Below are 22,199 nucleotides of genomic sequence, written 5' to 3' on the forward strand. Positions count from 1 at the left end.
CTAACAGGGAGGGCACCGCCTCTCTCCTGGGTCTCCCGCCCCAGCTCTGCCTCTGCCGCCAGTTCCTTCCCCACCTCCGGGGTCAGCTCCCTGTCCCTTGCCTCGCCCTCCAGACACCCAGTCCTAAGGTTGGTAGCCCTGAGACCCGTAACCTGTCTGGACCAGAAAAAAAGTGGGAGTAATTCTACTTCCTTCCTAGAGTTGTGCTCAGTGAATGAGGGCCTAGCGCATGGCAGGTGGTGCAGGTGCCTGATGAATGTGAGCCTTTCACCCTGACCCTGGCTGAGACAAAATGCCCTTCCTTTCCCCCCCACCCCCCCCGGGGTGCCTGAGACCTTGATTACTGCCAGCAGTTCCCATCGCTGGCTCTGCCCATCCAGGGTAGTCTGTGTGTGTCCACTGCCCTTGAGGGTCGGGGGGTAGGACGGGCAGGGGCTGGCTGGAGCTAGCTGGATGCACCCACCTGTGATCTTCTGGGGCTGGGTTCTACCGTGTTTTCAGTCTGAGACCTGTCCAGCTTTAAAAATTGCATTTCACATACGATTCTGAATTTTCAGCTTCTCTTTTTAAAAACATCAGAAGGTCTGACCATATGAAACCATTATTTCTGCCCATCGACAATCAATCAACTGAAAGTGCTTGAACTTTTTCCCATCCAGTGATAGGTGAGGGAGGCCAGTGTCATTTGCTCCAGTGAAATTCCGATGTGGATCGTCCTGCCCATTTTCCAGCTGAGATCGTGGTTCCATAGTGATTCAGGTGGGAGAGGGCCAGGGTGAGCATGGCAAGAGCCAGGCTGAAAGCTAAGCCAGAGTGGGGGTGGGGGGTGGGGGCGGGGAGGATCGAAGGGAATAGAAGGAAAGTAGAGGCAGGGCAAGGAAGGGAGCTGACCTTTGCCGAGCACCAAGCCCGATGTGCCAGGCACCGAGCCAGGCAGACACAGGAGATGCATAGGAGACCTTTCCTGCTCGTAGGACCCCATCGATACTGATCGCAGAGTGAGACCCAGGATTTAACACCAGTTGATCTGCGCGGCCTTCTCCTGCAGTGTTTGTCCGGTGTAAGGACTCACGGCACCCCGAGCATGTATCTGCCAGGGGTCCCAGGACCTCAGTTCCACACATGCCTCCATTAAAAGTTAACCCTGCCATGCTGAGTGATCGCACTGGGGCCAAGGCAACTGACCATAAAGATCCAAAAATGGAGATTGCGTAACAGTGCTCAGCATCGTGGTTGGGATCCAGATGATACCAAAACAAAATGAAACGCCCGTCTCGCTCTTTAGATGACCATTGGCGTGTCGACACAAAATTGTGTCTTCTTGGTCACAGAAAATACAACAGCTCTGAGCGAGCCGTTCTGAGCAGCGGCGTGCATTAACTCGTTTAAGCCATGAAAAACAACCACCCTCTTGCAGATAAGGACACTGAGGCGACCGCCCAGTCCCACCTGCGGTAACCGCTAACACATAGCGTGGCCAGTACGGTGATCTGACTTCCGCCCTTAACCGTCGAATGTTCTACGGGCCAGCCTCTGGCTGAAGACCCCAGTTCGATAAGCTCAGCCGGATGACGGTGATTTGTAGGCGATGGAAGTGTGTGGTGGGGGCTGGGGAGCATGGGAGGCTCTGGCAGTTCACGCAGGGAGTACTGGAGGGGCATGTAGGGGCTGGCATTTGGGGGTGGCTGGGGGCGTCTCCCCTGGCTCCGGCTGCAGCACCAGGTGGGACCCGTCAGCCTCGTGTAAACACTTCTCCGGGCAGCTTAACCACTTGAGTGTGACTGGCCTTCAAAGCCGGGCGGGAGAGGCCGAGGAGGGAGGTGCTGAACTCCCTCGTGGGATAATGATTTATCTCCCATGCAGGTGGGCTCACTGGGGCCTCCCTGAGAGGCGAAGGGGAAAGGGACTGGGATGGGGTGGGCGGGGCACTGCCACTCTAGCATTTCAGATTTCTCATTCGTAAGCCAAAAACTCAGCCAACTCTCAGAGCAAGCCTGTGAAATAGGCATCTTTGTCCCCATTCTATAGATGAGGAAACTGAGGTTCAGGGAGGCTCAGTGACTCGTTCAGAGGCATCCAACCAGCAGACGGGAGGGCAGTGCTTCCCTGGCATCTCCAAAGCTTCCTGAAGGCTCGCTGTTTCCTTCTATCCCTGGGTGAGCGTGGGTGGGTCCGCACCAAAGTGTTCAGGGCAGTGCTCGGGCAGACCTCTCTGCTGGGAGAATGTGTGGGAGCGCGCGATCCTGAGCGTGAAGCGGGGTTTTCGGCCTCGGACTCCCCGGTCGGGCTCCAGACACATTTCACTGGGGAGGGACCAGCTCCCCCTGCCCCCATCACCCGGCCAGCGGGTCCAGAGACCTGGCTCTCGCTGGGCTGGGGGATTATCCCCATTCTCTGTGTCTCTGGCCAGGGCGGGCATCGCTGCCTCTTTTATCCTCTCACAAAGGCCAGGCCCGCAGGGCCTGCTGTGTCAGAGTTTCTGTGGCCGGGGGAAGCCTTACTTCCTTTTCTCCCGCCAAGCCCAGAGGGCCACGCAGAGTCTGCCAGCTTGTCGGGGGCCACTGCTCTAGCCCCACAGGTGAAAGGCACAGGGGTGACTCAGCACTGGGAAGAGAGGGCTGAGGGGTCCCTTACAGAAGGACAGAGAGAGCTCCTCTTCTAGAGAGAGGCAATTGCTGCAGCATGACGTCCGTAGGATAGACCTAAAGAAGGACTTCCAGTTAGAGCCCGGCCAACATTGGGCAGGGGTGGGGCCAGCTAGTTCCCAGTGATCCACAGATTTGATCTGTCTACCATATTCCAGCTGCTTGGGTAGCCGGCTCCAGTCCCAGGTTAGGGGACTCTGCAAACTTCCTGGGAGAAGGGGCAGATTCCTTCTACAGGGGTGCCAGGTGGGTAGCTTGTAACATTCAACCATTCTGAGTTCTCACAGTCTCCTGGCTAAGGAGGAGAGCCACAGGGGAGGGTAGGAGGTATAAACTGGGGGGGAACCGCGTGGTTCCCCAGAATTAACCTTTCTTTCTCCTCCCCTACCAGGTTGGTTTTTGGAGGCGTCCCTGCTGAAGTGACAAAGAGTTCTCCCACGTGACACCCCAAGGTGCCTTTGAGGAACGCTCTCTGGACCTCCCTATGGGCTGATGAAGAAGTTGCCTCCCCACGCCCTCTCTGTCCCCAGCTGAGATTATGGTGGATTTGGGATACGGCCCAGGCCCGGGCCTCCTGCTGCTGACCCAACCCCGCAGGCGTTAGCAAGAGCCCTGCACTGTCCGCCCCCCCTCCCCAGAGACCACCCCTCCTACCAGGGGCCTGGAGTTGGCGAGTGACTATGCGGCTTGGGCTGTGTGTGGTGGCCCTGTTTCTGAGCTGGATGCATCTCGCTGCCGGCAGCCGGGGGATCAAGGGGAAGAGGCAGAGGCGGAGTGAGTAATGGAGCGGGGCCGGACCACCGCTGGCCTTGGGAGCGGGCGGGGGCCGCCTGGGGACTAGAGGGCCATCGGTGGTTTCCTTCTCTGATGACCATTGCAGATTCCACTTGTCTATCGCCACTTCGTACTTTCCTCAGTAGATTATCCTGCTTGTGGGTTATCCAGCTTGTGGATTGATTTGGGGCAGATTACCCACTCTGCAGATTACCCACGTTGTCTGTTTTCCCCTTTGTAGACTCTGCTTTCTAGATTAACCTCTCTCTTGTGAGGATCCAGTTTGTGGATTATGCCCCTTTGACATAACACCAGCTCTGTGTGGTATCCGTGGAGATGTGTCCCCTACCGCCGTGGCCTGGGGTTCATGGTCCTCTCCTCACCGACAGGAGTTCAGGGCTCTTTTCTTTGAGTCTTGGCTGGAGTGCAGCCCTCAACCCCTTGGGGCCAGGAACTCTGCTCAGCTTGGGCAACGGCTTTCCCTGCCCAGATCACCGGGCAGAGACAGTGGAGCAGGGAGGCTCGTGAGACTATCCACTCCCGTGGTTTTTAACTCTGCCCGGTGGGATTCAGGGAGCCGCACGGGGGGCTGAAAGGGAGGCAATGGGAAGGCGTCTGGCCCCACTGCCCACCCAACCAGAGTGCCTCACTCTTCCCTGCTTTCGGTAAGATTCCACGTAAGATGTCACTGGAAAGAAGGGTCCTCCCAGTTTAAAAACTAAACCGAACTAAATTCTATTATTGTACAGATGGGGAAACCGAGGCTAGGACACGGGAGGAGATAATAGGCCTAAAGACACAGGGTCGGTATTGGAACGTAATTAGTTCCCGTGAGCCCAGTCTTCCTAAAAACAGAGCTTGATGGAAATCGCGACTGACTGGGCAGCCCTGAGAGCCCTCGGGCCTCAGCCTGGCTCCAGCAACGGGGGACCCGTACCTGCCCAGTATGTAGTGGGAGTGGCCACTGTGTGTATGGGACCGTGCCAGGGAGAAGGAGGAGGCCGATGTTACAGACCCCAAGGCCTGTCCCCCATAAAAGATGCCACGTCCCCAGGCCGGAGTCTCCACAGAAGTGTGGCACAACCAGACGGAGGCCCACGAGTAAAGGTGGAAAGGCAGTGGAGTTTTGTCGGGCCTCTGCGGGAGCGGCCAAGGCCAGAACCCAGCCCAGGGAGAGAAGCTCAGAGAATTGGTGAAGCTGAAAATCCCCAGCTTAACAAACAATTAGAGACGGTTAGGTTTAATCAGCAGCGAGGCCTTGATTTTCCTCCCTTCCTCTCTGTTGCGGCCAGCGTTTTGGACTCCATGGGCCAGATGCGGTTTAGCGGTTCATAACCAGTCTCCTCTGTTTCCAAGATGGGAGAGAGAGAGAGAGAGAGAGAGAGAGAGAGAGAGAGAGAGAGCAAACGGGAGGGAGGGACGACTCGTGCTCCCGCGACGCACACTGGCGTTCACGCTTCCCGCTCACAAGCAGAGCCACGCATCCCCCACCTCCAGGGGGGGTCGAAGCCAGGGGTCGAAGAGCTGGGTTCAAGACTTTTGTACAGAAAAAAAATAAGTGAATAAAAAGCACTGGGCTGAGCCTGCAGAAAGGGCTCGGTCCCTGCAAAGGGCCATCAAATGCAGCAATTTGGATGGGTCTACTTTTTTTTTTTTTAATGTTTATTTATTTTTGAGAGAGAGAGAAAGCGTGAGTGGGGGCAGGGCAGAGAGAGACGGAGACACGGAATCCGACCGAAGCAGGTTCCAGGCTCTGAGCTGTCAGCACACAGCCCGACGCGGGGCTCGAACTCACAAACTGTGAGATCGTGACCTGAGCCGAGGTCAGATGCTCAACTGACTGAGCCACCCAGGCGCCCCTAGTCTATGTGAGATTTTATTCGTATGTATTTATGTGTCGTGAGCTCTTTGTAAAACACCAAGCTCTGTATAGACTTTGGGATGCACGTCACTGTTATATAAACAACGTGTGGGCCATCTTGCGCTGGGGTTTTCAGGGTTGAGGGGAGGGAAGAAGGAGGCCCAAGACGTGGTGTGTGGCTACCCTGGCCTCCTAACCACTGGACGGCAGAGGAGGCTGGCTGGCTGTGCTGTGAGCCTCTGGTCTGTCGACTCTGCCATCATCTGTAACTGCGTGTCAGTAGGGCTGTTAGAAGCCACCCCATGCGGCTCTGATCTGGAGGCACACACCAGTTTTGGGTTCAGAAATGGCTGGTCGCGTGTGTGATGGTCTCCCTGCCTGGAGGGGGAGGAACTGAGCAAAGTGCTCTTCAGTTGTGAGTTACGAACCCTGGCAGATCGACTTCCTCCTCTCCTGTTCGACACATCCCCTCCCTGAACCCCGTCTTCACTCACTCCGCCTCTTGTCTTCTCGCCCTCTCCGGAATGCCTTCCCACCTGGATTTTGTGCCCCTCACCCTGCCCTCATGTTCTCACTACTCCTGGCATTGAGGGCTCCTTCCCCTTACTGAGACCCTTCTCCTAACTGATTCCTGGACCCCTTGCTTAGTCCTGCTCCCATGAAGCCCCCATTCCTTCACTGAACCCTGACTCCCCCATCCAACCCCATCCAGACTTTGTGGGGAAGTGAGATCAGGGGAGACTTCCCGGAGGAGACGACTTTCGTTCTGAGGCTTGAAAGAGTTACTCAGGCTCAGGAAGTGGCAGAGAATGTTCCAGGAAGAAGGACCGATTTGAGCAAAGACACGCAGGTGTGAAATAGTGTGATGTGACCAGACCCCCCCCCCCCCAAAAAAAATAGTTGTGGATGGCTGAGGGGTAGTGTTGAGAAATGAGGAGGGTAGGATCAGCTCAGGGAAGCTTTCCAGGCCAGGTGGAGAAATCAATAAGGCCAGATGGGTCTCAATTCTGCTGGTAATAGGGAGCCATTGAGGGATGTTGGGCAGGGGTGTTTTGGCTTTAAGAATATCAACTTGCAGGGGTTTTGCACAAGGATGAAAGAGCCACACAGGCCGCAGGGGAATGGCGGGGGGGAGGGCACAGCCTTGCCTTCCTGGCCTGGGGAAGCGGGCTTCACTGAGGACTTGGGGGAGGGCAGGCAGAGCCGTGGGAGAGGGTTTTGTGAAGAGGTTGGGAAGCAGGCTCCATCCCTACTCCGAGTGCCCTCCACTTCATCCCGCCCACCCAGCCTCCTCAGCCAGGCTGCGGCCCTCCAAGGCTGCCTCCCCCGTATGCCTCCCTCCATCGTAGGCAAAGGGTCCTTTCGTATGGTGAATCTGGCCATGCCCTTCTGCGGTCACCTTCCCTGCCAATAGGAAAAAGCCCTATGTTCCATTCTGTGAATGCACTAGGATGTTCGGTGCCTCAGAGCCTTTGCACAGGCCGTTCCTCCTGTCTGGCACACCCTCTTCACCTAGCCGGCTGGGTAAGGGAGTGCCTTTCATTACTCATCCACTTACACGGTGCTAGCCAGCCCTGCCTGCCGCATCCCTGGGTGGGCCTTTGTTTATATCTCCAGGTCCCCAAGCTCCTAGCACTTCTGGGCACGTGTTAGGTGTGCCATAAACGTCTGTGGAATGAACGAGCCTCGGTTTTTCCCTTTGAATCATTACGCGCCCCCCCAACACCCACCGTCTTCCTTGGACCCCCCTCTCCCCTACACAGACCCCCCTCCCTATGGCTGTCCATTGCCCCACTGCCCGTGCATTTGTCTCACTAAGCCGAGAACAGCGTTGGGTTCCTATCCTTCTTGACCAGCATCCCTTTCCTCGTTGAACTTCCCAGCTTCTCTCTGAGCCCCTCCTCCTCTGCTGGCCTGCGAAGCAAGCGCGGCCAGGCTGCTCAGCCTCTGCCCGGGAATGCCTCTACTTCCACGGTGGAACCACGGATGCCCACGGCTTCCACGGACAGATCCCCGGGTTCTCTTCCCCGCTCCACAGCTGATTTCTTGAAGGAGACGGCTCTCCTTCCTCTGCTCCTCGACCGCTGCCCTCTGCCCTCGCCCCCACCAGGGGCGCCAACCCCTGTCCTCTGCTGCCTCGTTATCCGACACCTCAGCAGCCAGGGTCCTGCGCAGGGTGCTCTCCTCTTGGCTTCCACCGAGTTAGGTCCCTACCTGTCCGGTTGCCCCCTCGCAGCCTCCTAGCCGCCCTTCTTTCTTCTGTCCCTCCCTTAACTTCCTAATTCCTCCGCTCACCCTCTGTGCCCACTGTCCGCTGCCTCATGGGCCCCCATGCCTTCGGGACTGTTTTCGTGCCAAGGACTCCACATCGAGGTCTCCAGCCAAGGTGTTTTTTTCTCTCGAGCTCCAGAGCTACGGGCTCGACTCCCTCATAGACACCTTCCCCCGGATGCCCCACAGGAACCACAACCTCAACCCATCCAAAACCCGACTATGCATCATCTCCCCCACCCAAACCTGCTCCTCTTCCTGCGGTCCCTCTCTCGGTGAAGGGCCAACAGCCACCCTGTCACGCAAGCGCAACACCTGGGAGTCACCCTCGGCTTGCACTTTCCCCAGCCTCTCGGCCCCACGTCCAGCCCATCACCTGGTCTGGTTGCTTCTCCCACCTGAATATCTTACCTGTGTCTGTTCCTTTGCATCTTCTTGGTTCAGCTGTGTCTCTTGGAGCTGAGGAGTCTTCCTGCCTCCAGATTGCCGTCCCCGCAACCCTTTCTCCATACCACACGGTGATCCTGACCACGTCTCCGATTTTAAAGCCCCCAGTAATTCCTCACTGCCTGTAGGGCAGTGTCCAAACTCCTGCGTACAGGTTTAAGACCCTTCCTCATCTGGGCCTGCTTCCCTCTCCAGCTTTCTGTCTTACTCCTCCCTCCGTGGTCCGCCACCCCCCCCCATGCTGATTTCAGACCCCGAGTGCTCCACGCTTTCTCTTGCTGTGTCATTGAGAGATCCGAAGAGAAATGCACACAGAGGTTTGTTGTTGGTTGAATGCGAGGAGGATCGCAGTATTCTGAGGGGCCTTTTGCAAATCTGTCCTTAACAAAAGTGACAAGGACGGAATGAATGAGCATGGGGACATAGCTATAGTGGCCGGCAAATGGGACACCTGGATCAGTTCAATTATTGAAACCCAGGCAAGATGGGGTGCCTGGGTGGCTCAGTCGGTTAAGCCTCCGACTTCGGCTCAGGTCATAATCTCGTGGTTCACAAGTTCGAGCCCCGCGTCAGGCTCTGTGCCGACAGCTCAGAGCCTGGAGCCTGCTTCGGATTCTGTGTCTCCCTCGCTCTCTGCCCCTCCCCCGCTCATGCTCTGTCTCTCTCTTTCTCAAAAATAAATAAACATTAAAAAATCAAACAACAACAAAAAAGAAACCCAGGCAAGAATAGAGGGAACATTCATTTCAACAATGTATTCAGTAAGAATCTTGCATAACAGAGGATGTAATGTCTTGGGGGTAGAAGCAGTACCTAAAATCTGCAGTACCTTATTAATTTGTAACACAGCCGAATAAAGACTCAAAGTGGAAAAGTAGTCCCCAGGGCTCCCGCGTAACGCCAATGCAACATGTGAGTATTTTTGCTCTTAGAAGAACTAAACCAAGAACAATATTAATTGTTAAGTGCACTGGTCGATTAACACTGACTCTATGCAACTAAATTCTATACTTAAAAAAAAACAACAACAATCGACCCCTACTTCCTGGTCCCCACGTCACCCGGCGTGGTCCTGCCCTCGGCCTTCCTAAACTTCGTTCCCTCTGCCTGGAGCATGTGCGGGCCGCGAAGCCTCGGCCAAGTCCCGTCACTTCTCCAGGTCCTCCCCCGTAAAAATGAGGATGATAACATAATAACAGTACCTGCTTCATGGATTGTGCGAGTTAAGTGAGTGAACACTCGATGACCTCTGAGGACAGATTCAGTTCTGGACGCTTGGTAGTTAGCGGCCGTTGCCGTGGTTACCGCGTTGTTACATGGCTGTGTTCGTCATGGTCTTTTTCGCTTCTGCTCGCCTTCTTAACTCCAACTCATTCTCCTGTTCTGAAATCAGGGATCACTCCTCCCAGCAGCCCTCCAGAGTGGACATCCTCACGTCCCTCTCCGGCGGTGGCGAGGGAGGCACACTAGACACTGTGTTTTGCCCCGGGTCACAGGCTGGGGACTTGGCTCCAGCTCTAGGCGACTCGGAAGCCTGAGCTGGGGGTCCACTATGCTGCGTGTAGTGGCAGTGGTCCCGCCGTCTGTTCTGATCCTCCCGGCCCTCCGTCTGCAGCCCGTGTCTCCAGCCCCTCGCTGCAGGCTGGGTCCTAAGTGGCTCATAACCTCTCTCCCTGTCCCCTTCTCCACCTGCTTGCCCTCCCATGGAGTGAGCCTCCTTTCGTGACCAGCCACACTGTTCTGCCACCTACCCTAGCGCTCACCCCAGACTCCTCCCCCCTGTTGGTCACTTCCGCCTACGGGTTATAGTCCCTAAGCTTCTCTCAAATCTGTTTCTGTCCATCTCCAGCTGAGCAGAATTTTCTTTCAGACATTCTCATCTTCCTCATCTGGATGAGCTGGTCCACTTCCTTCCAAATGGTCCTTCAGTCTCTGGTCTCCACCCACGCTGCCGGAGGAACCTTCCAACGTACGAATCAGCCCGGGTCCTGCACCTTGCCGATAGCTTCCTCCTGTCTAATCAGCTCGGAGAAATGTCCCAGGAAAAGCTCTGCAAAACAAGGGTTCTGTGGCCAAAATGTTTGGGAAGTAAAGCTTCCTCTGTCCCCCTCTTAGGGAGCCACTGCACAGGAGCATAATAAAAGGGTTGAAGACGCCCTACAGTAAAGAATCCTGTTTAGACCCGCTGGACCCAGCGGTTCTCAGTCTTACCTGACGTAGTGGCCTTTTCTCCACAGCCTTTGATGAACATCTAGGGGAGAACATGGTCCCAGGAATGCTCTTTGGGAAACACTGCCTGGCAGGATCAAGTTCAAATTCCTTACCGTGATATCGAAAGCTCTTATCTTTCGCCATCCCCCTCCCTACCCCTCCTGCACCCCAAATTATCTGCAGTTCCCCTGGCTGTTTTACACCTCTGTGGTCCTGTTCCTAGAGGGCCGTGATCTCTACTTCCTAATGGACAAATCTCTACGGATTCTTCAAGAGTCGGCCCAAATGGCGCCTCCTTTGTGACTCCTTCCCTCTCTTCTTTTTGGGTTCACTATCGCCAGGCCTGCGGCTGTCAGCATTTGCCCGTCTGCAGGTCTGTCAGCACCACCGAAAGATCAGTTTGGAGGGTCAGGCGACCTCGTGTCCAGGCCCCTGGCGCTCACACTGCACAGGGTACTTGGGAGGGGCTCGGGGAGTGTTGGTTAAACAAGTCCATAAAGGAATGACATCGAAGGTTTGAGACCCCGTGCAGGGGCTGGAGATCACACCGCCTCAAAGGATGGCCAGGGTTTCTCAACCTCAGCATCAGTGCCATTTTGAGCCAGACAATTTCTTGCGGGGGCCACCCCGTGCATTATAGGATGTTTCGTGGCATCCCTGGCCTCTCTCCATACCGGTAACAACGCCCCTCCCCGGAGTGACAGGTCCCTAGACGTTGCTACATATCCCCTGGGGAGCAAAATCGTCTCTGGTTGAGGCCACTGTTCTGGACATAGTTATTCTAGTTGTTTTCCTGTCTCTGACCAGATGATCCTTTGCTCAGATAGCTTAACCCATTGTCCTTCTTGACCTCAAACCTTTCTCAAGGCTAAAAAATACCCGCCTTCCATACCTGAGCCTTCGTACCTGAGGCTGAACCTTGCTTCCTCTGGGGAGGGTAGGGGTAGGTTCTGGGAAGCGTGCGGCTTCAGCAGCTTCTCCCAGAAGGGTAGAGCAAGCCCAGAGAGCGAGCCTGTGTTGTGCCTGGAGCTAGAGAGACACTTAGGGTGGACGAGGGCGCTTGCTTCAGGCATCTGTGCTAGTTCCCTTGAGAGATGACGCTGGGGAGGTTTACAAAGCAGTTTTAAAATGTTTATTCATTTTCGAGAAAGAGAGAGACAGAGCGTGAGCGGGGGAGGGGCGGAGAGAGGGGGAGACACAGAATCGGAAGCCCTGAGCTGTCAGCACAGAGCCCGACGTGGGGCTCGAACCCACGACCCGTGAGCTCATGACCTGAGCCGAAGTCGGACGCTTACCCGACTGAGCCACCCAGGCGCCCCCATGAAACCGTCTTAAAGAGGTGCCATCCTGGCATGTGCCTCCTGAGAAGCACAGTCATTGCGCGGGAAGAAACCCCAATCTACTCACTTCCCAACCGTGTGGGGGCCTGGGAAAGACGGTGGTCTCGCCTACAGCCCCTCCTTCCCCCTGTCCCACCCTTGCAGTCAGTGCCGAGGGGAGCCAGGCCTGTGCCAAAGGTTGTGAGCTCTGCTCGGAAGTCAACGGCTGCCTCAAGTGCTCGCCCAAGCTGTTCATCCTGCTGGAGAGGAACGACATCCGCCAGGTGGGCGTGTGCTTGCCCTCCTGCCCTCCTGGCTACTTCGACGCCCGCAACCCCGACATGAACAAGTGCATCAGTGAGTGTGGGGAGGGCTGGAGAAGGCTCTGGCCCCCGGGGGAGGGTGCTTCGGACCGTTGGTGGCCGGCAGGAGGAGTAGAGGGGACCCCGAGGGGTGGGGGGCAGGGATGAGGCTCCTGATTCAAGTAATCCAGCTGCCAGCCAGACATCTCAGAGGGTCCATTCTCCTCTCCGGCTCAGCGGGTCCACCTCAGAACCACATCTCCTGCCTCCAGACGTGCACCCACCTACACTCCCGCAGGGTCCTGAGCCACTCACACCACCGACTGGAGAGCCGGCCTCTCGGCCTCTCGCTGTGACGCCTCCGGTCCATCCCATAACCACATGGTGCCCGCCGCCTCCCCTCTCCCTCCATCCTCACTGCCATGGTCTCACCCAGGCTCCTGGCACGTCTCCTCTGGAATATTGCAGGAGCTTGTTTACCTGTCCTCCAACCCCACCCTCCCTCCACACCACAGCCAGAAAGCCAGGTGCTTCTGAGACGTGTGTCCTTTCCCAGGACACTTCTGCTTGAACCCCCGCCCCGGGCTCCCCTGACTGCGGGGAAATTCAAGCCTCCCCTGCCTCCGCCCAGGTCTTCTCTCTGGCTGGGGTCCGCTCTATCCGCTGCAGCTCCGCGTGCTCTAAGGCACGGCCCGTCCCACCTCTGTTCAGACTCACGGTGGCACCCTGGGGGACAGGCAGGGAACACACTCTGGTGACCAATGCCAGTGCGCCTCCCAGGTGGTCAGTGCCTCGGAGTTTAGAACGCATTTCCAGACCTCCTATCAGCGGAGCCTCACAACAGCCTTTGGAGGGAGGTGGGACCTAAGTGACAGGGGTCCTTCTTTTGGATGACAACGGTGAGGCCTGGAGGGGGAAATGACGGCCCCGAGATCGGCCCCGGGTTCTAATCTCAACTCTGCTTCTCACTCGTTGTGCAACATCGGGATTTTGCAGCCTCTCAAATCCTCGTCTTTAAAATGGGAGTGGTAGTTTTTACCCCCCTAGGGTTGTCGTCAGAGGCATATAGAAAGCCCTAGATGTCTGGCGCTCTGTAAGTGGTACCTGCTGTTGTCTTTACTGTATTTCACCTGCGACCAAACCCAGGAATCAGCAAGAGAGGAGGGAGGCTAGCGGAAGAAACAGAGACAAAGCCAAGAGCCCAGGAGGCACAGAGGAAGGGTGGGGTGGGGTGGGGTGGGGTGGGGAGCTTGTGAGGCTAGAGGTGGGGCCCTGGGGCTGCCCTCTTGGTCCTTGGGGTATTTGGGGTAGGAGTTCCCGGCTGTGCCAGCTCCTGGGAAACTGGCAGCCCCAGCTTCAGGTGCCAGAGACTGGGAGGAAGTTAGTCCTGCCCACGATCTGGGAAGGGAGAGATTGTGAAAGGCCCTGCCTACTCTAACCCCCACCCCCCACTTCCCCAGAGGAGGGAGAGCTGGCAGGAGGGGATGGGGAGGGACCCAGGAGTCCAGCCGGGGTGGTTCTTGGAACCAGGCCTTACAGGGGGAGAGGAATTTGCCCTGGGATCTCTCCTCTCCCCTCCCCCCTCCAAGCAGACTCCTTTCGCAGGGCAGGAGGGGAACCAGAGCGTGGGATGTTGTGGGTGCAACGGAGACAGGAAACCGTTGTATCCCTCCGTTCGACTCTGACCCTCTGACCGGGTGGCCCTCTAGGGTGCCACGACACGCCGGGACCCTTCTCTCTCGTCCCCACTGATCCCACAAGGTGTCCTGCCCTCCTCCTCTGAAAACAGCTGTCTGGGGCCTCACCTTGGTTCCAGGGCCTGGTGTGGGGTTTGGGGTGGAGTTAGCTGACTGTCCCTGGCAGACCCGAAGAGTGGCCACTTTGGCCTCCTCTCCCCACCCCGTCCTTGCCTTCCCTCCCACAGTCATGGCAGCTCTAGGCCAGAGTCCTGCCCTCGGGGAAGTGGGGGGGGGGAGGTCTGCCCTGGAGGGGGGGCTTTGGGGATGGGAGATGAATCAGAGGGCCCCCATCTGGCCCTCTCCTCAGAGTGCAAGATTGAGCACTGCGAGGCCTGCTTCAGCCACAACTTCTGCACCAAGTGTAAGGAGAGCTTATACCTGCACAAGGGCCGCTGCTATCCAGCCTGTCCCGAGGGCTCGGCGGCTGCCAACAGCACCATGGAGTGCAGTAGTCCTGGTGAGTTTGCTGGGAGCTGCGGGCAGAGGGTGCGGGACCCCAGGGGAGGGGCGGGCAGGGTGGTGTGGGGGGCAGGGCGAGCCTGGGCTTGGGGGGGCCGTGCAGCAAAGCTTACCCCCCCACACATACACACCCACGACCCTGTGGGGTTTCTCTGCCCCCTGCACTGAAGATGCCTCCAGGCACAGAGCAGGTGGGGGAGACTCCCGTGGAGAATTCTGGGTCGGGGGAGGAGGTGTGACCCCCCCCCCTTTCTCTCCCTCTTCCCTCGCTTCCTGCCAGCACAATGTGAAATGAGTGAGTGGTCCCTGTGGGGGCCGTGCTCCAAGAAGAAGAGGCTGTGCGGCTTCCGGAGGGGCTCTGAGGAGCGGACACGGAGGGTGCTCCACGCCCCCGGGGGAGACCACGCTGCCTGCTCCGACACCAAGGAGACCCGCAGGTGCACGGTGCGGAGGACACCCTGTCCTGAGGGTGAGCTGCGGCCTCGGCCTCCCCAGGGCTGGGAGTCAGGGACCGCCACGGAGGTGCGGCCGCTTCCGCCTCCTGCCTGTCGCCCAGGGCCAGATGGGAACCCCAACTCCGGGTGCCAGGTCCCGGCAGAGAGCAGTCCCCAGGACTCTGTGTGGTGGGAGCTGGGACCTTCAGTGTCCACATCCCTCCAGTTTCCCCATCTCTCGGGAGCCAGCAGAGGTTTGGCACCGGAAGGACCCTCGGAGGTCAGATGGGGGCACAGAAGGGGATGCTAAGACCCAGAGAGGTGCGGTGATGTGACCAAGGTCACACAGGCAGTAGGCGGCAATGATGGGGCAGCTGGCCCTGGGGGCAGGGGAGTCGGGGGCTGTCCTGCTTGTCCTGAGAGCTGCACCGAACATCTTGGCCCACTGGGGCCCGAGGTCTGAGGAGGTCACGAGGATGAGGAGGGCGTCTGGTTCGTCGAGGGGTGGAGGGTGAGAGGCTCCCGGACCCCCGTCTCTGTGCCCATGTTGCAGGGTCCGCTGAAGTAGCCGCCAGTCAGAGGAAGCCTTGAGGGGTCCCCAGCTGCCTAAAGGCAGCGACTCCAGCCCCCCTGCTTCCCCCGCCCCGCTTCCTCACCACCCCCCCCCAAGAGCCCTCGGCCATGCCCAGGGCCACCTCGCTTGCTGTGGGACATCCTTTGTTGACTCTTCCTGCTGTTGGGGTTGCAGGGCAGAAGAGGAGGAAAGGTGGCCAGGGCCGGCGGGAGAACGCCAACAGGAACCTGAGCAGGAAGGAGAGCAAGGAGGCGGGTGCCGGCTCCCGGAGACGCAAGGGCCAGCAGCAGCCGCAGCACCAGGGGACAGCGGGGCCGGTCACGCCTGCAGGGCTCACCTAGGGGCCTAGGGACATTCTTCAGCCTCCAGGCCTGTGCAGAAAGAGTCCAGCGCTGCTCTGTGTGATGAAAGCTTTACTGAACTGGAGCGCTGGGGGCACAGCATTCACACGCTCTCCATACGTATACGGACACACACACACACACACACACAAGGGTCCATGGCCAAACATGCAACCAGCGTACATGTGTGCATCCGTGCGCGCGCGCACACACACACACACACACACACACACACAATCGAGGCCACCGGATGACACTTTTATCTCCCGGATGTCACCGTGTGAACAGGGTGGGGAGGTGGAGGGGTCACCTCTGCCTGGCAGAGGGCCCAGCGTCACAGACTTGGTTTGCGATGCTCCCAAGGGACATGTCAGAGAGACCGTTTCCCCGCGTGTAAGCCCAAACAGAGTGGAGCCTTCTGGAGGAGCTGATAGGATCAGTCCAGGGTGGCAGACAGGAACCAAAGCTCAAGGCCTGTTCAGCATCTCCAGCTGTGTGACTTTATCATTGGAGAGTATTGTTACACACCCATGATCCGTGTCAGGGCTGCCCCGACTCTGAAAACTGCTTAAAAGTTTATTTCAAATTAAAAACAAAACCAAATGACAACAGTAGCCACAGGCAGCACGTTCCTTTTCAGGGTCCAGGGGTTGGTGGGGTACACGGGAGCAGGAAGGAACAGGGCTGAGTTTTGAAGAGCTCCCCTAATGGCCTTCTGGACGGAGGGTCCAGAGCAGGAAGAAAACTTTGGGGATACTCTGAGGGTGATAACCAGCTTCTCTACATCCTTATTACTCAGAGTGTGGTCTGCGGACCGGCATCAACGTTGTCACCGGGCGGCCCGTTAGAAGTGGGAGTCTCGGGTCACATCCCAGACCTGACGAACCAGAATCTGCGGTGTAACAAGGTTCCAGGTCCCTGGCGTGCACATTCAAGTTTAAGAAGTACTGCTCTGATTACCTCTGCGGACGGAACCAAGGTCCTGGCCACCTGGCCGCAGGAAGGGTTCTGGTCGGCCGTGCAGGAAGACTTGCCATCTGGGAGAGGTAGAATCTGCATCCTGGGGGGGTTAGTGGCACCCTAGGGGGCAGGGATGCCCAGGTTCTCTGGGATGGTTGGAAACCCTTGGATCCCAAAGACAGAACGGCGGGTAGAATGACCTCTTGTGGCATCCCCAAGTGTCCACTGGTAGCCTAGTGGGCCCCGGGCCCTGGACTCAGTGTTTGGTTTCCAGGGGGAGCCAGGCACGGACCTTGCCCTCACAGAAGTAGAGGTTGGCAGGGGTGACAGTCATGGACCAAGGGATCCTTCCGATAAGTGTGTAATCACAAATGGGTGGAGTTGAGGCCAGTCAACCCCTGGCACGTACACATAGCTATGAAAGTGAATTAAGGTGAATGGAAATAAGACTTTATCTCAGGGAAGCTTTTCAGAGAAGGTGGTATTTGAGTCAAGCTCTGAAGGGTGAGTAGGAGTTAAGACAGAGAAGGAATGGCGTTCTAGACCAGTGCTGTACGATAGAAATATCATATGAGCCACTGATGTCATTAAAAAGTTTTCTAGTGACCACGCTTAACGAGTAAAAAGAAACAGGCGAAGTTAATTTTAATGATGTCTTTTATTTAACCAAATAGATGCTAAAATGTTACCTCTTTAACATGTAATCAGCATAAAAATGATTAACAACATCTTTTACATTTTCTTTTTCAAACTAAGTCTTCACCGCTCTGTGTATGTTTACACTGCACAGCATATCTTAATTTGGACACGGAATTCTCACCGGAAATACTTGATTTGTATTTAGATTTCAGAAAAATTGAAAAGTAGATTCGCATACTGAATTCCTGGTTCAGGAGTAGTTAACGGTTTTCCAACTATTGAATTGAATATGTTTTAAATTTTAAATTGAATAATTAAAATTAGATAACAGTAACGATTCAGGTCTTCCAGTTGTACCAGCCATGTTTCCAGGGCTCACTAGCTACATGCTACTGTGTTGGACAGCAGAATTATGTATAGGGGGCACTGTACATGCAAATGTCCTGTGGCAGAAAGGAGCGTGGTGTTCAAGGGACTAAAAAAAAAAGCCAATGTAGCTGGAAGGCCTGGAGGGCAAGTGAGGTGAGAGGATTCCAGAAATATCTCCCAGAGTTGGGTCTTTATTCTGAGAGCCAGGGGAAGCTGCTAAAGGATTTTAAGCAGCAGGCCAACATGCCCAGATTTGCATTTTGCAAAGATCCTGGAGGCTGTCGTGTACAAGACAGATTGGAGGGAAGCTGCCTAGGGGGCTGTTGCTGTCATCCAGGTGAGAGGTGTTGGAGACACGGACTAGAGGAAAGGGAGACATGTGGATAAAGTCAAAAGGCATTTGGAGAATAAAGTTGGCAGAGTTTGGTGATAAACTGGATGTGGAAGAGAGAAGAAAGGGAGAGGAGGCTTCAAGGACGAAGTTCCCATTTCTGTCTGGAACACTCACAGGTGAGACGGGGAACCCATGAGGAAGACCAGTTTGGGAGGAGAGGGTTTGGACCGTGGTGAATGTCAGGTGCCTCTGAGACATCCCGGTGACCATGGCGAGTAGATGGTGTGTAAATGCAAATGCAGGTCTAGCGTGTCCGGGGCAAGTCTGAGCTGGAGCATAAACTAGTATAGAGCAGATAATTGAGACTGTGGGTTTGGAAGAGGTCGAAGAGAAAGAGAGCCGGGGGAGGAGCGCGCTCAGGACTCAGCGGTGTGGCCGTCACAAAGATCAGACATTGGGGAATCAATCCCGGAGGACGCACAGCAGAAGCAGATGAGAAGGACCCAGGGAGCGAGTGAGCAGGAGAGAGATCACGGGGACCTAAAGTGCTCAGGGACCACGTAAAGGAGGACTGGAAATCAACCGTCGGACTTACAACACGTGTGCCAATAGTCACCTCAGCGAGAGCCATTTGGAGGGGTCATGGGGGCAGAAATCGGTAGAGACGGTTCCTCCAGGAAGTTTAGCCCAGAAAAGGGGAGAAGCAGGACAGGGGCTGGAAGGAGAGATGGGGGTGGAGAGAGTCCTTTTTTTTTTTTTTTTTTAAAGGTGGGAAAGTCTTGAACATGTTTAAAACGCGCTGGGAAGTGTCCAGTTGAGAAAGAGTTCGAATCCACAGGAGAGCAAAGGGGAAACGAGTAGTGGGAGACCCCTGGCGGAGAGCCGGCTCAACAGCCAGGAGAGGTGTGTGCAGGGGAGGGAAGGCTAGAGGTCTGGAAGGTGGGGGAATCTCAGGTGCGTGCACCTGACACCCTGTGGGATCGTCTCTCTGCCTCTGCCCCTGCCCCTCCCTGTCTCTCTGACAGTCCTCCTCTTTCCCTCTTTTTGGCCCCCTATCTTTCTCTGTTCCCACCTCAGCCCCTGATTCTAGTTGTGCACGCCGTTGTTTCTCTCTGTTCTTCTGTCTCCCTTCTGGGCACCAACCCTCAGCCCCGCCACGTCTTGGCTGCCTCTGGCTCTGATTGGTCCTGATCTCCCAGATCCCCTGGGTCCCCAATATGCAAAGCATAGCCATGGATTAGCAGCCTCGGAGCTTGTTAGAAACGCGGAATCTCACGCCCCTCCCACACCTAGAGACCCTGAGTCTGCCGTAGAGCCCCGAGTAATTCACGTGCATGTTAACTCACGGGCATGCGCGTTGCCTGCAGCGCTCCTCTAAACACCCAAGCAAAAAATCAGAATCTTAGCAAGATGGAACGATCTGAATCCTCCCCTGCATCTCCTGTGTCACCTTGGTGTTACTCTGAGACCTTCAGCTTCTCCGCATCCACTCCTTAGGCTGCTCCTGAAGCTCTAGGCCAATGAGGAAAGGACCGTGACGCGGGGTTCAGTGGGGCCTGAGTTTCCACACCTGCAGAATTACGGGTGGGAGGGAATTCTCCTGATACCAATATGCCGGGCGCTTCTAGATATGACCTCTTCTTGAAAAGTTAGCCCCGCCTGGACCTACCCCTGTCTGTCTCACTCTATCCTTTAAAGACTAAGAATGTGGTTTTTTGCTGGTGGCGGGGTGTGGGTTCCACACGGTTGGGGAGGGGGCAGCGACCTGTGCGTGGCCCTAGATGGAGCCCACCTGAGGCTGGGGACCACAAGGCTTGACCAAAAGGCACACCTGGTGATTTTCAGGCACACCGGAAAGAGGGAGTGTGGTTGAGATTCCTAACCCTACCCCCCCCCACCCCCCCCGTTTAGGCAAACACAGCACATGATTTTTATGTGGCCATTATGTGCCCACATTGTCATTTGGGAAAGGTTAGTTTTTTCCTCCACAAGGTCGCAGATCTGCCCAGACTAATACATCTCTGTCACCTTACCCAGTGCCAGCGTGGGTATGTTTCAGACCAAGTCTCTAGAGAATGGATTTGTTTTCCACTTCAGGATGTTGAGTGATGGAGTTGTTTTCTGGATTTTTTTAAAGTGGTTTTTCCCCCTCTCTGGTTGGTTTTGTTTGGTTTAGAAGGGCGGTGAGGGAATTTAGGAAAAGGGTCAATTTCCTGGGCCTTGATTCAAGCCCTTGACCCGGGCCCAGGCATTTAGGTGCTTGATCTTGTTCCCTGGCTTCCCATAGCTGTAGTCCAGACCAGACTTAAACGGACAACAGGTGGAAACCCCAGCGAGAGGTGTCAAAGGAAGGAGAAAACAGCCAGCAAGGACAGCTTCCATTTTGGAGGATTAAAGAGATTCGTTGCGAGGGGGGTTGGAGTACAGTCTGGCTGGTAAAAGCCAGAACAAAAGCCTCGTTATAGGGGAGTAGGGAAGATCTGAAGGTGAGATGCCTCCAGGGTTGCTGAGGCCGAGCATACCAGAGCTGGGTGCACCTGCTTTGGTGTGGTGCGCCTCCTGGCTCTCCCGAGGGAAAGAACCGACACAGGGTGAAGAATAAACAGGTTTTGGCTGGAGGCTTGCTTGAGGCTCCTTCGGCATCGCATAGACCCCGGGTGAGCAGCCACTGAAGGGGCCGGGGGCAGAGCTACAAAACTCTGGTGCCCCCGTTTCTCCGGCACCTCGAGCCTGCCAGGTTGGTGGTGAGGATAAGAGACCCAGGCCTGTGGCTAGAGAAGGTGGCTTGGGTCCTACCCTAGAGCCCTTCCAGAACTTAAGTAGGAAATTGCGAAACAGAGCTACATTTTGAAAGAGAAAGTATGTGAAATATGGTTCCTCCCTCGCCTGTTCGCTCTCCCGGAGCTTGGTGCAGGGAGGTGGGTGAAATGGATTCCTGGCTAGACGCAGCCGGCTGCGGGAAAGAGGGCACAGCCAAGCCCCCAAGGGCCCCTCAGGCCAGGCCACCCCAGCTGCCAGCCTTTGATTATTGATTGTTGTGATCGGGATGTACTTTTGCCATCTGTGGAACATCAGCCTGGCCCGTGGAGAAGGCCGGCTCCTTGCTCTGGCCGAAAAGGCTGGCTTCTGAGGGCTCCCTCTGCAACCCAATACGTACCATGGGCTGCTGATTAAATACTTGGAATGTCTTCAGGTTGAGCGAGGCCTATCCATAAAATGGGAGGCATTTTGGCAGTTCCAAGGCCCCTGGCACCCAGTCTTGGCACTAGCCCGGCTGTCTTCTTCAAGGAGCTGGGGTGGGCTTCCCGCCAGCATGCTTCCCTGGGAAACATCGAAGTGAGTTAAAGTCAACAATGAGTTCATCTCCAAAAGGAATAAGCCGGCAGCCTTCAGGGCAGGGGAGCAGGAGGAGGGAGGGGGGACAGGGATTTGGGGGCAGCGGAGGGGGTTCCGTGATGCTGGAACGGCCAGACCAGATCCAAGCCTGTCAAACAAGCTGGCAGCTCAAGGAACAAAGAAAAGTGCTTTCCCAGGCCAGCCCTGGAAAGCTCACTTGGCAAAAGGTGGTCACAATAAGGGTGTCACAATCCCGGGGGCCAGGGGAAGCGTCCTCTCAAGGATTGGGAGCTGGGGCAAGACACTGGCGTGGAAAGAGGCTGGTGGCGGTGGGGTGAGCGCATCCGTGAGCTCTGGCTCTCCTGGCCCCGGGCCTGCCCTGTGGCCACATGAGGATGGACGCTTGGGCAGTTGAACTCCACTGTCTCGCCTTGGAGGATCCAAGCAGGAAGATGTAGGTGTCAAGGCCAAGCAAAGAGCAGGCTCAGGTCGCAGAAGCCGGCCGCTTCATCCGGGCATCTCAATCACTACATTGATCTCTGAGGGCTTTGCCTCGGGCCAGTGGTGCCTGATTTGAGCCAGTGTCTCCCTTCTGTGTTCCTTACCGCCGGGGGGCATGCTGAAACCGCACCCTCAATCCGGCTGCCCTGGACTCACTTGATCCAACGCGCTGTGGGACTGGGGAGCCAGCGACAGAGTAAAGCCCGAAGTGAGCCGCGCTCTGGGACTGGGCTGAGGCCGGAGCCACCTCCCTTTGGGCACTGAGCAGAGTTGCGGCCTCCCTGGCCACCTCAAGGGCTGGGCTCCCAAAAGCCTGATGACGGCCCAGCAGCTGCTTGCTGAGATACACAGAACCCATCTGGTTCAGACTCCAAATCCGCCCTGGGGGCTGGGAGACCAGCAACACCTGCCTCGAATATATACTTGGTCTTTCTCCCGGGGGCAGGACCATCGCCAGCGATAGACTGTGTTCGACATCTGCCCTCACATTTGTTCTACAAGGTACTTTATTGTACGAGGTCTTTGCCTATCACGCATATTTATAATTCTTTTCCTGCCACCAAACCAACAGAATGTCCACAGACACTGCATCTCGATTTCTCACAAACACATTCTCATCAACATTCCCGTGGCTTGCCCTTCTCCTATTTCCTTCTTAAAAAACCCCAAAACCAAAAACCAAC

General features: G+C 56.2%; 1 protein-coding gene across 2 annotated transcripts; it reads left to right on the forward strand.

Moving 5' to 3' along the window:
- Positions 1–3,325: 3,325 nt before the first annotated feature.
- Positions 3,326–15,993, forward strand: RSPO1 (R-spondin 1). 2 transcript variants are annotated; one of them, XM_047085334.1, is made up of 5 exons: positions 3,326–3,419; positions 11,694–11,885; positions 13,877–14,026; positions 14,309–14,497; positions 15,211–15,993. In XM_047085334.1, exons 1-5 carry the CDS (start codon positions 3,326–3,328, stop codon positions 15,375–15,377), a joined length of 792 nt encoding a protein of 263 aa, XP_046941290.1. In that variant the 3' UTR covers positions 15,378–15,993. The 2 variants fall into 2 exon arrangements, with proteins under 2 accessions (XP_046941290.1, XP_046941291.1); XM_047085335.1 differs by lacking the exon at positions 14,309–14,497.
- The last annotated feature ends 6,206 nt before the right edge of the window (positions 15,994–22,199 follow it).

The sequence above is a fragment of the Lynx rufus genome, unplaced genomic scaffold, assembly GCF_022079265.1.
Source record: "Lynx rufus isolate CCGP_SWC_20201006 ecotype Redwood Valley unplaced genomic scaffold, mLynRuf1.p SCAF_2, whole genome shotgun sequence".
In the NCBI taxonomy this organism is placed as follows: Eukaryota; Metazoa; Chordata; class Mammalia; order Carnivora; family Felidae; genus Lynx; species Lynx rufus.

Coding starts and splice junctions, on each gene's coding strand:
- RSPO1 (XM_047085334.1), top strand. CDS start 3,326: ATGCGGCTTGGGCTGTGTGTGGTGGCCCTGTTTCTGAGCTGGATGCAT. Junction 3,420..11,693: donor GGGGAAGAGGCAGAGGCGGA/GTGAGTAATGGA, acceptor CCACCCTTGCAG/TCAGTGCCGAGGGGAGCCAG. Junction 14,027..14,308: donor CATGGAGTGCAGTAGTCCTG/GTGAGTTTGCTG, acceptor GCTTCCTGCCAG/CACAATGTGAAATGAGTGAG.